Below are 15184 nucleotides of genomic sequence, written 5' to 3'. Positions count from 1 at the left end.
AGCTGGGTGCAGACTCTGCAGCTATTGCTGATTGCTTTGTTAGGGGAACATAATGGTGGGGAGGATCAGCAGGTCAAGAGAGGTGATTCTGCCACTTTGCTCTGGTGAGACCTCACCTGGAGTACTTTGTCCAGCTCTGGAGGCCCCAGCACAAGACACACATGGACCTGCTGGAGAGGGTCCAGAGGAGGGCCATGAAGGTGATCAGAGGGCTGGAGAACCTCCCCTATGGGGACAGGCTAAAAGAATTGAGGCTGTTCAGCCTGGAGAAGAGAGGGCTCCAGGGGGTCCTTAGAGCTACATATCTGAAGGGGACCTAGAGGCAGGCTGGGGAGGGACTGTTTAGGAGGGCCTGTGGTGAAAGAATGAGGGGCAATGGTTTGAAACTGGAGCAGGGCAGATTTAGGTTGGACATCAGGAGGAAGTTCTGCACAATGAGAGTGGTGAGACACTGGAACAGGTTACCTAAAGATGTGGTTGAGGCTCTGTCCCTGGAGACATTCTAGGTCAGACTTGATGTGACCCTGGGTAGCCTGATCTAGCTGGAGGTGTCCCTGCTGACTGCAGGGGGGTTGGCCAAGATGACCTTTGAGGCTCCCTCCCAACCCAGTGCAATCTGTGAAATTGCCCCTGGCTGGGACTGGCTGCAGGTGTTTTTGCACATTCACCCCTCCAGCTGTATTGCCTGCTTTGTTTTCATTGTTTTTCCTCTCTGTTGCATCTCAGTTTTACTAGATGTGTTTTATATAGCTACTCTTCTTACTCATGGTTGTCTTTGCTCCAACCAAACTCACTTCTGCTTAGTCCTTGTTTGTGGCCCCTTGGTGAGGTGGCTCCTAGCTTGGAGCCATCTGTTTCCATCCTGGCTGCACCAGCAAGACCTTTGCATTTATCTTGTGGTTTCATTCTTGGGATCCTGTGTTACAATCCCTCATTTTGCCTTCAAGCACATACTTCCTCTTGTCAAGGTTCATTGAATATCTCACTCTGTAGGAATAATGATCCATTTGAAGACAGAGATAGACACACAGATACAGGTATTATGCTTTGGTAGCTGCTTGCTATTAACATCAACTCAGCAGAGCAATATCACTGATGTGTTATCAAATTTGCTTTACACAAGTCTCTAGAGATAGACTTTAAGTAAAATAGAGCAGCAGAAAAGCCACTAAGAGTTGGGGTTGGTTTGAATTTTTTTTTTTCTCCTCTAACCCTGAGTGTTAGTCATGTTTTCTTTTGGAAATTGAATTCCAGTGATGTATAAAGAAATGATTGATGTGTGTATGGAGTTTTGTTGTTGTTGTTGTTGGAATATAGTAGAAGGAGCAGTTTCATATCAGTTAAATGAAATAATGGGTAAAAACAGTAAGATGAAAATTTTGGTGGATGAGAAGCTGGATGTGAGCCAACCATGCCCACCTGCAGCCCGGAAGGCCGATGTCATCCTTGGCTGCATCAAAAGCAGTGTGGCAAATAGGTCAAGAGAGGTGATTCAGGTCCTCTGCTCTGGTGAGACCTCACTTGGAGTGTGGTGTTCACCTCTGAGGCCCCCAACACAAGGACATGGCCCTGCTGGAATGGGTGCAGAGGAGGCCACAAAGATGATCAGAGGGTTAGAGCACCTCTGCTACGGGGGCAGGCTAAAAGAATTGTGGCTGTTCAGCCTGGAGAAAAGGAGGCTCTAGGGAGACCTTAGAGGTACATTTCAATATCTGAAGGGGACCTGTAGGGAGGCTGAGGAGGGACTGTTCAGAAGGGCCTGTGGTGAAAGGGTGAGGAGCAACAGTTTGAAGCTGGAGCAGGGCAGGATTAGGTTGGACACCAGGAGGAAGTTCTGCACAATGAGTGGTGAAACACTGGAACAGGTTGCCCAGAGGTGTGGTGGAGGCTTTTTGCTTTTTATTTGTTTACTTACTTAGTTATTTTTTTGTTTGTCCATCTATCTATCTATCCATCTATCTCCCTATCTATCCATCCATCCATTTATTTATTTAAAGTATGCATACCAGTGCTTCCAGAAAACATTTTCAAGAGGGAACAAAAAAATCAAGGCTTAATTTTTCATCCTCCTAACGATGTTCCTACTAGTTTCTGCTCTTAAATATTTATCACCTGCCTGCTTTCTCTGGTTCCCAGCTGCCCTGACAACAGGTTTGTAATCATCAAACCACAGCTCAGCTGCACTGAAAGCCAAAGCAAAACAAAAAGATAAAAGGCTACCAAATTGAGACAGTGTATTTAGTGCTTGGGTGCAGCAGCCAAGGGAGCTGATCAATACCTGGTGCCACAGAGTCAACTCATCACTTAAGAGTAAGTTTCTTGAATTCCATGTGCAAGGAGAGAGGAGGGAGTCGTGTTGTTGGACTCTGAAGGAGATAACAAAAGAGAGAGGTGGAAGGAGGAATTTCCTGGAGTGTGGCTAGCACACAGCTGGCACAAGAGACTTCCTTGTGGGAGTGGAAGGGTTTCTACACATGGATTGCAAGGGCATCAAGAACAAGTGTCCTAAGGAGGAACAGAGCTGGCTTAGAGCATAAGTGGAGGTTCTGATTAGGTAAAATGGTAATTCTAGAGTCACCATGCCTGGAGAGATTTAAAAGAGGTATGGATGTGGTTTGGCAGCAGTGGTTGGGATTGTGAGCTCTAGGTGAGCACTTGGACTTGATGATCTCAAGGGTCTCTTCCAACGTCAACAGTTCCATGATTCTATAAAAACAAACCAGCAGCACTAGAGGTTGCTGGAGTTTTCTTTAGGCATGCCTTCTCCCCTGGCTAGATCAGCACCTTTTCCCCCTTACCAGCCCTGTGGAGACTTTTTTGCTGCTTGGGCTGGTTTCTGCCACAACAGTCCTCCCACTGCCCCACCACGCACTCAGGTCCCACCAAACTGCTTTCCCATTTGAAGTTCACTTCATTTCTCTATCACACAGCAAAGTCCTAATGAACATTCTGTCCTTCTCAGGAGGAACAGAAACCAACACCCAAACATTAAACTCTCTTCTAATGACTTCTTTCTCTCTTGGCAGATCTTGAGAACTTCAAAACCAGAACGAGAAGCACAGTGTCCGTCCGGCAAGGCCAAGGCATGGTGTTGCTGTGTGGACCACCACCACATTCTGGAGGTAAAGCAGTTTCTTTCTCTTGCTTTCAGCATTCTCAGGCTGTGTTTCAGGAAGTGTAAATGAAATGAGAAGGCTGTGGTGGTGCCAGCCTGGCTGAATCATGGTGCTGAGGAAAACGGCTCAGTGCTGGACTTGGCAGTGCTGGGGTTAATGGATGGATTTGATGGTCTTAAAGGTCTTTTTCAATGAAAACAATTCTATGAATGAGTCAGACTGGGTGATTGTGTTGGCTAATTGCACTGGGAGATCTCCAGTTGGGTGTAAGCACAGAGAAAAAGCCTGATTTGACTCACTGTGCACTAAGGAGATGACCTGGTGCAAGCTAAAGCAATCTGTGTGTGTATAGAAGACATGATCAAAATCTTGTGCAACTCACAGAAGCCTTTTTGTCTGTGGCCAGGGTGTAGGTCCTGCAAAAAAAAAAAAAAAAAAAGAGCTGAAGATTGCTGGCAGGACCATGTTTGTGCATAATCTTTTCGTTATTTGCTGCTTTCAAACACTCACTGTCACTAGCTGTGTGTCCTGGGGACTCAGGATCTGTTAGCAATTGTCCAAGTCTCACCTGGTGATTTATTTTGGGAATGATCCTCACTCCAAGAAGGGCAATGAGCTGCTGGAGCAGGTCCAGAGAACGGCAGCAAAGCAGGGTTTGGAGAAAAGGGCTGGGAAGGAGCAGCTGAGGGAATTGGGAGTGTTTAGTGTGGAGAAGAGAAGGCTGACGGGAGACCTCATTGCTCTCTATAACTCCCTGCAAGGAGGCTGCAGTGAGGTGGGGGTTGATCTCTTTTCCGTAGTCTCAGGGGATAGAAGGAGAGGAAATGGCCTGAAATTGTGCCAGGGGAGGGTTAGGTTGGAGATGAGGAACAATTTCTTTGCTGCAAGAGTGGTCAGGGATTGGCACAGGCTGCCCAGGGAGGCGGTGGAGTCCCCACCCTGGAGAATCCTGTGACCATGACACTTTGATGGCCATGGTGGTGTTAGGTTGGTGGTTGGACTGGATGATCTCAGAGGTCTTCTCCAAGCAAAACTCTTCTCTGGTTATATGAATGCAATACATATTCTTCCTACTGCCTTTCTAACAATAAAAATAGTAGTAAATAATGCTGAAAGTACTTTGGTGCACTTTGCTTCAAGGAGGATGTGTAAATGTTTGGAAACTACAAACCAGCTGTTTCAGTTTAGCACTCATTGGTTGTAAACATGCCATTGGCTGCCTTCCTGAACTCGTGCTGCACTGTTCCATATAGATTGGAGATTAGAAGAAACTTCTTCCTAGAAAGGGTTCTCAAAGACTGGAAACAGGCTGCCCAAGGAGGAAGTCAAATCCCCATCCCTGGAGGTGTTTAAAAGATGCAGAGAGGTGGTGCTGAGGGGCATTGGGCTTAGTACAGTTAGAGCATGGTTGGACTCAATGATCTTAAAGACCTTTTCCAAGCAGAAGGACTCTGATTGTCTGAAATGCAGTCAGCCAAGTCACTTCTTGCCAGACAGGCATGGGCTGTGTGTGCCTGACAAGTGCCATGTGTGGTACAATCCATAAGCAGCTCTTGGGGCTGGCTCCTTCACCAGGGGCTTGGTTGGTGCCATCATCTCTGAGGGAGCTGGGTGCCTTTGAAAGAAATTTGCCATCCTCTTTTGAAGTTTGTCTGTCCTCAGCAGCAGGATGCAACTTGCCTGGCCAGCCATTTGTTCTTAGCTCCTTTTATGGCTGGGATAGGAAGACACAAGTGCTTATGGAGCTTCTTCAGCCTGCTTCTGACTGGCTGGCAAACATCCCTGCTGGAATTATCCAGCTGGGGCCTCACTCACCTTTTGCCTTCAGGGGCCATTTTTGCCTTTTAGTCCAGAGATGATCAGGAGAGTTTCAGTCCTGTTGTATAACTGATGGCCCCTTGTGGAAGTGCTCAAGGGCAGATTGGATGACACCTTGAGCAACCTGGTCTAGTAGCAGGTGTCCCTTCCCACTGCAGGGGCATTGGAACTAGATGATTTTTAAGGTTCTTTCCAGTCCAAACCGTTCTATCATCTCAGATTTCTTAACCCTTAGCCCATCCAGATGAATCTCATCAGCACACCTGATGAGGAAGCCACTTTGAAGGTGGCAGAGCATGAAATAGAGAGGTTGTGGACTCTCTGTTTCTGGAGACATGCAAACCCCACCTGGATATTGTGATCCTTGGTGATTTGTTTTAGGTGATCCTGTTCTAGTAGGTTGGGGTTGAATTAGATGATCTTCAGAGGTCCCTTCCACCCCCCACTGTTCTGGGATTCTGTGAAGAGTGATGTTGTTGTCATCCTACCTCAAACTGTTTGTGCTCCACACAGGTGGATAGAGTCAACTGGCCAAGTCTAGGAAGACCAGGGGTAGCTGAATGCTGAAGAGCTGAGGCATGAGGATTTTATCCTCCTTTCCAGGCAGAAGAGCCAAGCCCACCCACACAGCCCACTCAGCAGTGGCTCATGTGGTGCTGCCTCTCACTTTTCCCTAGATGAATGGGCTCCCAGCTTCTAGAAGGGCACAGGCACTGCACAGACAGCACAGAGATGAGGCGGGAATTGTCTTTGTCTCCTTAGCAAAGCTTCTATCTGCAGTTACTGAGAGTCTTCTGGTTTGCTGTAAGAAATCCCTGCAGCCCTGAACGCCTTGCATGGAGAGGCAGCAGCTGGTGGTGGCTCATGCAAGCTGTGAGAAGGAAACTGTGGCACATGGTTTAGCACCAGGCTTGGTAGAGTTAGATGATGGTTGGACTCAAAAGTCTTTTCCAGCCAAAACAATTTTATGAATCTATGATTTGTGATTTTAGGGAACAGTTTGGCTCTGGGTGTATGTATTGGCTCTGGGTGTATTGGCTCTGGGTGCAGGTATCGGTGATTAAAAAAACATCCCAGAAAGGTGCTGGGGTTACTTCCACTCTGGGTTCAAGTACATGGGAAAGAGACTCTTGCTGTGCCAGGGGGGTAAGCATGTTCCTGATGGCCAGAAAGGCAGAAAACTGAAGAGTATTTCCATCAGTCATTTGAATGAGAGGTGGCTTCCTATTTAACCACCATCTATGACCTGCTCTGTTCCAGCTAGAAAATCCTCTTAATTGTAGCCAGATCCACAATCAGTCAGAATTTGCTGGAGGAGTTTCATAACTAAGCTGGGCTGGAGCTTTGCTGGTTGCTGTTTTCTGGTTTGCATGGAAAGTACGCAACGGAAACTCAAAATATAACCACTGGACCTCTCCTTCTGCAGGAGTTCATCTTCTGTGTGACACCATTTGCTGTTAGTTTTTCCTCCCTCCTTTTTTCTTCCTCCTGAGGTTAAAGATGAGGATGAGTTTGAAGAGGGCCCCGTTAATGTGTTTGGGTCGTGTGCGCGGCGTCTCCGTCAGCCAGCCGCACGTCTCCCGCGGTAATCGAAGCTATTTGGTCTCCAGCAGTCACTGCACAATTACCACAGCTATCTCCTGTTCCAGCTCTGGGCAGATGGAGGTTCATCAGAGACTATCAGATATAAGTGGGAAGTAGCTGCATGTCAGAAAACCACCGTGTTTCAGGGGCAGCTTCCATCCCCAGGGTCCAAGGCAGTGCTTGCAAAGCAAAGCTTCAGAGAGCTCAGCTCCATCCCCTACCTTCCTATCCCACCAGTGGGATAGGATGTTGCAAGTGCTTCATGTTGTAGTGCAGGAGTGAAAAAAAAAATGTTCTTTGGGTTAGAAGTGAAAAATAATCTGTCTTGTTGATAGTAGCATTAAGATAGAGAAAATGCACTTACTAGGACTGCAAAGTTAACTTCATTAGCCTTGCAAAAAGTGCCTGGGGACATTAATGACCAAGCCTGGAGCATAAAACTGTGGGGACGGAAATAAATCTACCTTAAAAAAAAAAAAAATCATCATTTTCTATACTTTCAGTTCTGCATTTAAAAGGGTTCCTTTAAAAAAAGTTTAAAAGCAAAACTATTCCATTTGAGAGAAGCTCTTGTTCTGAAGAGGTGAAACATGAAATCTTTATGCCCTTTTCCAGTTAGAAAACAGTTAATTAGAAGGGAATTCTTTCCTGTCCTCTCCTGCATCATTGGTGGTCTTTGCCTGTAAAAATTGTGACCTCAATCTGCATCCAGACCTTTGTCCTTTCAGCTGTAGCTCACTCTAATGCTTTCTTTCCCCTTGGAAGCATCCATCTTTAAAGAGCTGTCAACTAAAAGTGAAATGATGTTGGCCTACAGACATGAGTTTTTGAGAGGGGTTTTTCTTCTTAATGATGCCAAATAAAGAGCTTCTCACTATTCAAATGTTGCAAGAAATTCATCCTGAAAATCAGCCCAAATGCGTCATGGGTTAAGGCCAGCCAAAAGAGGACTGCCAGAGGGTCTCCAGGAATTCCTGGAGCCTCCACAACTTCTCTGGGCAACCACTTCCAGTGCCTTAACACCCTCCTGGGGAAGAATTTCTCCCTCATGTCTAAACTAAATCTGGCTTCTTCCTGCATGGCACTCAAGATCTGTGCAACAGCAGGACGAGCAGCTGTAGGGTCTTAAATGGAGAAGAGAAAAGAGCCAAAAATCTTTTTGGAGCTAAAATGTGACTTTGGTTTTGTTGCAGCAAACCCATGAGGATCCCCATCTCAGCCATTGGCTGCTACTGCAGCGTCAGCTGGGTAGTCCCCAAGAACCGAATCCCGATAACAGGTTAGGAAACAGGAGGAACAGCAAAAAGTTTTCATGACTTTTTTTTTTTTTTTTTTACCTAGGGAGTTAGGGTGTCTCAGCATGTCTTCAGATGTAATTTAGATGCCATAAAACAAGGCTATATTGCTGGACAGTTTCAGAGCACTGCTAAATCAATACCATCTGCTGGCACTCTCTTGAGGAGCTGGAGGAGTAATCGATATTGGGGGAGGAGGGGGAAGGGAAGTTGCAAGCCCAAGTGAAAACCCAAACCTCAAAACAACCTTTAGTTTACCCCAAGTCTTTCATTCCATTGTGGTTTTAAGCCTTTTTATCATATTGAGATAGCTTTTGAAGCCATGGAGTGCAGCCTGGTTGGTGAAAATCTTTTCCTTTTGAGGGGAGCTCTGTAAGGTGACAGAGGTTTGATTTCAGTACTGTTAATCAGATTTGGCAAGGTGCATGTATTTGTTAGGAGAAACTTAATTGAAACTAACTAGGGGGAATGGAACAAAACTAGAAATGGGGAGATTCAGGTTGGATGTTAGGAAGAAGTTCTTTCCCATGAGGGTGGTGAGAGGCTGGAACAGGTTGCCCAGGGAGGTGGTGGAAGCCTCATCCCTGGAGGTTTTTGCAGCCAGGCTGGATGTGGCTGTGAGCGACCTGCTGTGGTGTGAGGTGTCCCTGCCCATGGCAGAGGGGTTGGAACTGGATGATCCTTAATGTCCCTTCCAATCCTGACAATTCTGTGATTCTAAAGAGGCCCCCAAACCCCAAGCAAACACTCTTGTTTCTCAAGGCTCTGGGTATCATAGGATCACTGAATTGTTTCAGTTGGAAAAGACCTCTGAGATCACTGAGTCCATCTAAGACCACTATGGCCATTAAACCAAGTCCCCAAGTGCCCTGCCCACATGTATCTGGAACACCTCCAGGGATGAGGACTCCACCACCTCCCTGGGCAGCCTATGCCAATGCCTGACCACCTTCCCTGCCTGGGGAAGAGAAATGGACTTGTCTTTTAGGATGTCCCTCATTTCCCTCCTCCCTAGTTCCCTCATGCTTTAGAAAGATCCATGCGCAATATAAGATTGATGCTGACTGCAGGGGGGTTGGGCTTGATGACCTTTTCATGTCCCTTCCAACCCAAAGCAGTCCGGGATTCTATGTTCTCGTGACATTTGCCTTCCAACCCCTGTGGGAAACCCCTCTAGGGTTAGAGCCTGGGATTGCCAAGTGCTGTGAGAAATGGTGAATGCACAGAGAGAGGCTGAGGAAAATCATCTCTCAATTACTTGATTATTTAAATTTCATGTTCCCTAGAGGTATGTCTTGCTCTGAGATCTCTTTGTCCATAGCCCATACCACCACCCATCACATCTGTGGCATGTTTCTTCTCACGCCTCCCAATTTATCTGACTAATCTCTCAAGAAATAAATCAACTAAGGGCTTTTGGAGATAGCAGAGTGCTTAGATAAGCAGATGGAAATCTGCTGATCTGTCTTCTCTTGCCCACTTGCTTGGGACCCCTAACAAACTTCTTGATGACCCAGAAACTGAACCTTCCCAGCGTGGTTTCTAGCCCTGAGCCTCAATTCCCTGAGCGCCTCCTCCCTCTGCTCCTAGCTGCAGGGTCAAGCAACCTTCCTGAGCATCTGGAAACTGTGTCTCTGAGCAAACAAAGGTGAGAGTTAAATGAAAAGAAGTTTTGTGTCTCTCTGCAGCGCCCATGTTCTCAATAAGCTTGTAAAAGAGTCCATCTTCCCATAGAGGAGGAGATTCATTAAAGCTCAGTTGTTCAAATCTCTCTTTCCCATCTGATGCCATTACTCCAGCTGGAAGCAGGGCTGTGCAGTCTGTGTCCGTGAGCTGAAATGTTGACAGGGAATTACTCTCCCATCTTTTCCTGTAATGGATGTGTTCAGCTTTGCTTGCTCTCTCCGGCCTATTCTTTTTTCTTTTTTTTTTTTTTTTTTCCCAGCAACTAGGAGAACTTTGAGTTCTGTTGCACGACTTAATCAAGTAGAACTAACTAAATTTTAGCATTTGACAGAGGAGATGGCAATTCTGATTTCATCTCAATCTCAGCCCTGCCTGCTGTACAGTGGGTAGTGAAGTGGAGACACCAGGCATGTTTGCAGAAAACACTTTCCTGATTACAGTGGTGCTAAGACCACTTCTGTGCTCTGCAGAGAAATGATTAGTGCGTGCTTGCTCCTCTGGTCAGCTTTTCTCTCCTTTTCTGATTTCTTTCTTTTTTTTTTTTTTTTTTTTAAGTGATGATGGGAATTTCATGGGCTGGCAACTGAAAATGTTTTGGCTGTCATGGCCTCTATTACATGGCTGCCCAGAGAAGCTGTGGAGCCTCCTTCTCTGGAGACTTTCAAGAGCCATCTGGATGTGTTCTTCTGTGAACTGTGCTAGATTCTGTGGTCCTGCTCTGGCAGAGGGGTTGGACTTGATGATCTTCAAAGGTCCCTTCCAATCCCTAGCATCCTATGATCCCATGGTGAATAGTTTGAGGGGTTTGTCTAGCAAACAGGAGAGGTTTAGGTTAGACACTAGGAAATTCAGGTTGGACAGTAGGAAAAGTTCCTTATACCAAAAGGGTTATCAAAGACTGGAACAGACTGCTCAGCAAAGTGGCTGAAACATAGAATGGCTCAGGTTGGAAGGGGCCTCAGAGATTATCTACTCCAACATCCCTGTCATGGGCAGGGATGCCTCTCAACTAGGCTCAGCTGCTCGAGGCCTCATCCAACCTGGCCTTGAATACCCATCCACAACCTCCTTGAGCAACCTGTTCCAGGGTTTCACCACCCACATACTGAAGAGCTTCTTCCTAAGCTCCAGTCTAAACCTACTTTTTCTCAGCCTCAAACCATTCCCACTTGTCCTGTCTCTAGACACCTTCACAAAAAGTCTCTCTCCAGCCTTCCTGTAGGATCCCTTCAGCTACTGGAAGGCAGCTCTTAGGTCTCCCCAGAGTCTACTTCAGGCTGATCAACCCCAGGTGCCTCAGCCTGTTCTCATAGCAGAGCTGCTCCAGCCCTAGGATCATCTTTGTGGCCTCCTCTGGACTCCCTCCAATCCCTCTGTGTCCAGAATCCCCATCCCTGGAGGAATTCAAAAGCCACACAGATGCAGTGCTGAAGGATATGGTGTAGTAGCAGTCCTGGAAGAGTTATGTAATGTGATGTACTTGATGATCTTGAGGGTCTTTTCCAGCCATAGTGATTCTATTGCACAAATCATGTATTCTCTCATGTTGGTACATGAGGAAGGGGGAAAAGCCTGGGAAAGCTCATCATAACAGTGCAGGAAGGGAAAGATCATCCTCAGGTGTTTTCATACTTTCAGAGTATCACCAAATGTGGCTTTCACCCAGTAGAGAGTGCTTTGGAGCAGAGTTTGCTCCAGCTGCTGTCAAGTGCTTGCACTCTTTTTCTCCTGTAGCATCACCCTTAGAGCTGTTTCTCTCTCTTCTCTGAAATCTGTCACCCTGCCTTGTCATTTGTCTCCTGTGAAGGATTAATACATTATTAATAAATGTTTAGAGCTGCTGTTGTAACAATGAGACCAGACATTTGTCATATTCTCCATTGGTGCCCTTGCAGCCAACATTAAGCAAAGTTTATGTTAAAACTTTGGAGAGCAGTCAGCCTTGAAAGAGGTGATGGAAAGGGAGGGAATTACTCTGGAAATAGCTTACAGCCAAAGAGGCCAAGGATGTTTCCACCTAACATCAACCTAAAAGCAAGAGGTTCTTTCACTGTGCCCAGGCAGCATGTTCTGCCCACTCAGCAACATTTCTGCCACTGCAGGAAGGCTTCTGCTGGGGGACCAGTTCAGAATGGCTTTGGGCAAGAGCCTTGGAGCACTTGTTCCTTGAAGTGTGAAACCAGCTTCTCAACACCAGATCTTTTCTCTATTTCATGAATATGAAATCTTCAGAGGAATGGGAAGCTGAATCCTACAAGTTCTGTATTAGCTATGTCAGAAGCATTCTCATCCTGTTTCTTGCATGGCAGGAAACCTGGAACATTTTATCTCCCAACTCCACAATGGTAACCTTAATATTCAGCCTTTATTTTACTCCAGTTTCTTCCAGTGTGGTTATGCCCAGAGCTGCTTACCTAGACCTGGGCAGTTTCCTCTTGCCAAGCAGATTGCCAAAGTGCTTAACTACACCTTGCCTCCTCCTGACTGAGGCATGAGTAGTTCCTTCTCTTTCTTTCCTATTTAATATCTTTGTAAATCATTGCTGCTTGGTCAGAACTGGTTCCAGTTAGTGAGGATAATAGAAAGGAGTTGTAAACGTCTCATTTCTCCAGGAAACCAAGCAAAAAAAAAAAAAAATCTGCTAAGCTGGTCACAGCTTGGGTCAGCTATTTGTCAAAATGCTGCAAGGTCACTGAGCAGCCTTTCATGGGCTGCTCTAAAGGTTGGAGTGAAAATGGGAGCAGGTAAACTGTCCCTTGAGAATGGGAAAGAAAAGGAAGCCAGAATTTTGCATTAGCACTGATCAGTGATGGGTTGGATGGGCTCGAATGTGGCAATGGCAGTGGGGTTGGTGTTGGCAGAGGTGACATGAGCAGCACCTGGAGGTGCTGCAGACCTCTCTGGTTTGCAGGGTAGGATTTAAACCATCTTGTGCACAGGTGGTTCTGATTGCAGGATGCAAGAAAGAGTGGAGAGAAGGCTCAGTTTCCAAACAAGTAGGAAAATCCTGCAGTAAGGTAGTGTTACCCACAAGCTATGGCTCAGCAGCTCACAAGTGTCTTTCCTGGAACGGGAAGACAAGAAATTAAACCAGGATTTGTCTAGGTGTTGCTCATTGGAGGAGAATGCAACATAGTAGAGATGGGTGGGAGACGGAGAAGACTGCAAGGAGTGTGGCATCAGAACTGTCTCAATCTGTTTCTCTTAATAGTAACTGCCACTCACATGTCCCCATAAAGCAGTCAAATTCCCAAGTCCAAAGAAGTGTCAGCCTTTCAGAAGTGGTTTCCAGAGCATAAGCTGGTGAGCTCAAAAAGCCTCTGAGTGACTTCTCTCAAGGCAAGCACCAGAAAATAACTTCCCCAGACCTGCCAATTGCTGATGCCTTGCAGTGTAACTGTGAGGCAAGGTCCCAGCTGCTGAGCAGTGGAGTGACACTGCTGGAGGCTGCAGCTGGATCTGAGCAGCCTGGCAGCATTTCTTCTTGACAGCCCCAAATCCACTCAAGCTATCTCCCCTCACAGCAGTGTTGTAGAGAGCAGGTGAGTCAGGCATGAGGCTTCCTCCCCAGCTCTGGAAGCTGCAGGAGAGCCTAATTCTTCCAGTTCTGTGTGTGGAAGATTATTACAGTTCAGCTCAAATAGGTTTTATTAAACTTAAAATCAGGCAGATGAAACTCTCATTTGAATAAGAAGTGATGGAGAGCTGTAACTTCCACTTCAAGTGCCTCTCCCATCATTTATTTTTCATACTGTGCCACAGTCACTGTTTAAATTATTAAAAGCAAGAAGTAAAAAACCCTTCTTGGGAGATAGAAATGGATTAGATTAAAATTAATCTGACATAATCCTTTTGCTGAAACTGCTGATTCAGTTTGTGCACAAGTTTATCAACATGTTTGAGGACAAGGGAGAAGGATAAATCCTTCCCTAATTTGGGAATGCTCTTTCTTGACAGCACAGGGAACATACAAGTGCTGTGTTTGACTGAGAAATCTATGACACCACAGATATTTCCCATACCATTTAAGCACCTTGAGCTAGTGTCTGTGATCCTGTTAAAGATGTTCCTGCTCACTGCAGGGGGGCTGGACTAGATGACCTTTAAAGGTCCTTTCCAATCCAATGAATTCCATCATCTGCCTCATTCCAGCAGGGGTGGGTTCCAACACAGGGTCACAGCCAAGAGCAAGCCTTGGCACAGGCATTCAGACCCGAATTTCCAACTAGCTTATGTCAGTCAGCATAGAATCATTGAAGTTGGAGAAGACCTTTAAGACCATTGAGTCCAACCATTCTCTAACTGTGCCAAGTACCTGGAGGGGGCTTACAAGAAAGCTGGGGAGGGGCTTTTTAGGATGTCAGGTGTCAATAGGACTGGGGGAAATGGAGCAAAACTAGAAGTGGGTAGATTCAGATTGGATGTTAGGAAGAAGTTTTACATCATGAGGGTGGTGAGAGACTGGCACAGGTTGCCCAGGGAGGTGGTGGAAGCCTCATCCCTGGAGGTTTTTGCAGCCAGGCTGGAGGTGGCTATGAGCAACCTGCTGTGGTGTGAGGTGTCCCTGCCCATGGCAGAAAGGTTGGGACTGGATGACCCTTGAGGTCCCTTCCAACCCTAACAATTCTATGATTCTGTGATTCTTAGTCTGGTGCTAAGCCATGTCCCTCAGCACCACGTCTCTGCACCTTAAAAACACCTCAAGTTGTGCCAGGGGAGGTTTAGGTTGGATATTATGGAAGAATCATAGAATCATATGGTTGGAAAAGACCTTGAGATCACTGAGGCCACTGCAAGCTTCCTGCCAACCCCCTACCATTGCACATCCATGCCCTAGCTGGGCTGTTATGGGCAGGCTCTGAGGTAGGACATCTGGAGAAGAAGAAGGGAAGAGGCTCAACTCTCCAACAAAGAAACTAGAACTAACCAAATAAGAAAGAACATGACATGAATGGATTTTTTTATTTATCAGTGACAGCTCATGCTCTCCTTAAAAAGAAATCATCTGTGAGCTAGTTGTGTGGTTTATTCCCCTCTTGGGTTGCAGTCACCACTAAATGAAGATTGAGAAGGTATTGAAAGGGAGCAGAGCTGGCAGGCACTGGCTAAAGATGAGTGAAATCTGACAGGACTCGGTCAATAGGCATTTGTGGGAGGTTGTAACAGCTCCTGATCTCTTCATAAAATAAATTAGAGATCCCAGGCCAGCTCTGCCAGCCGTGTTGCTTCCACCCTTAGCCTCCCTACCCAGCTTTAGCTGACTTCCCCAGAAAAAAGTTGTGCCAGGGAAAGGCTTAGGTTGGAGATGAGGAAAAATTTCTTTGCTGCAAAAGTGGTCAGGGATTGGAACAGGCTGCCCAGGGAGGTGGTAGAGTCACCATTCCTGGAGGTGCTAAAAAATGTATAGACATGGTGCTTGGAGGCATGGTTTAATGGCCATGGTGATGTTAGGTTGATGGTTGGAGTTGATGCTGTCATAGAATTGTTTTGATTAGGAAGAAATTCTTCCCAGGAAGAGAGATTGGCCATTAGGATGTGCTGCCTGGGGAGGTGGTGGAGTCACTGTCCCTGGAAGTGTTTAAAATGAGACTGGATGAGGCATTTAGTGCCATGGCTCAGTTGATGAGATGGTGTTGGGTGATAGGTTGGACTTGATGATCTTGAAGGTCTTTTCCAAGCTGGGTA

At 46.3% G+C, this 15184-nt stretch overlaps 1 protein-coding gene across 1 annotated transcript in view; it reads left to right on the top strand.

Moving 5' to 3' along the window:
• CNTN4 (contactin 4) overlaps window positions 1–15184 on the top strand; it is a 161650-nt gene that overhangs the window by 15838 nt on the left and 130628 nt on the right. Inside the window, exon 3 of the mRNA XM_054387607.1 lies at window positions 3027–3122. Within this exon, the coding sequence (XP_054243582.1) occupies window positions 3027–3122 (96 nt within the window). The remainder of the gene's footprint in view (window positions 1–3026; window positions 3123–15184) is intronic.

This window comes from Indicator indicator, chromosome 15 (assembly GCF_027791375.1).
Source record: "Indicator indicator isolate 239-I01 chromosome 15, UM_Iind_1.1, whole genome shotgun sequence".
In the NCBI taxonomy this organism is placed as follows: Eukaryota; Metazoa; Chordata; class Aves; order Piciformes; family Indicatoridae; genus Indicator; species Indicator indicator.
The sequence above is the reverse complement of the archived record's forward strand: the minus strand, read 5'-3'. Positions and strand labels throughout refer to the sequence as shown.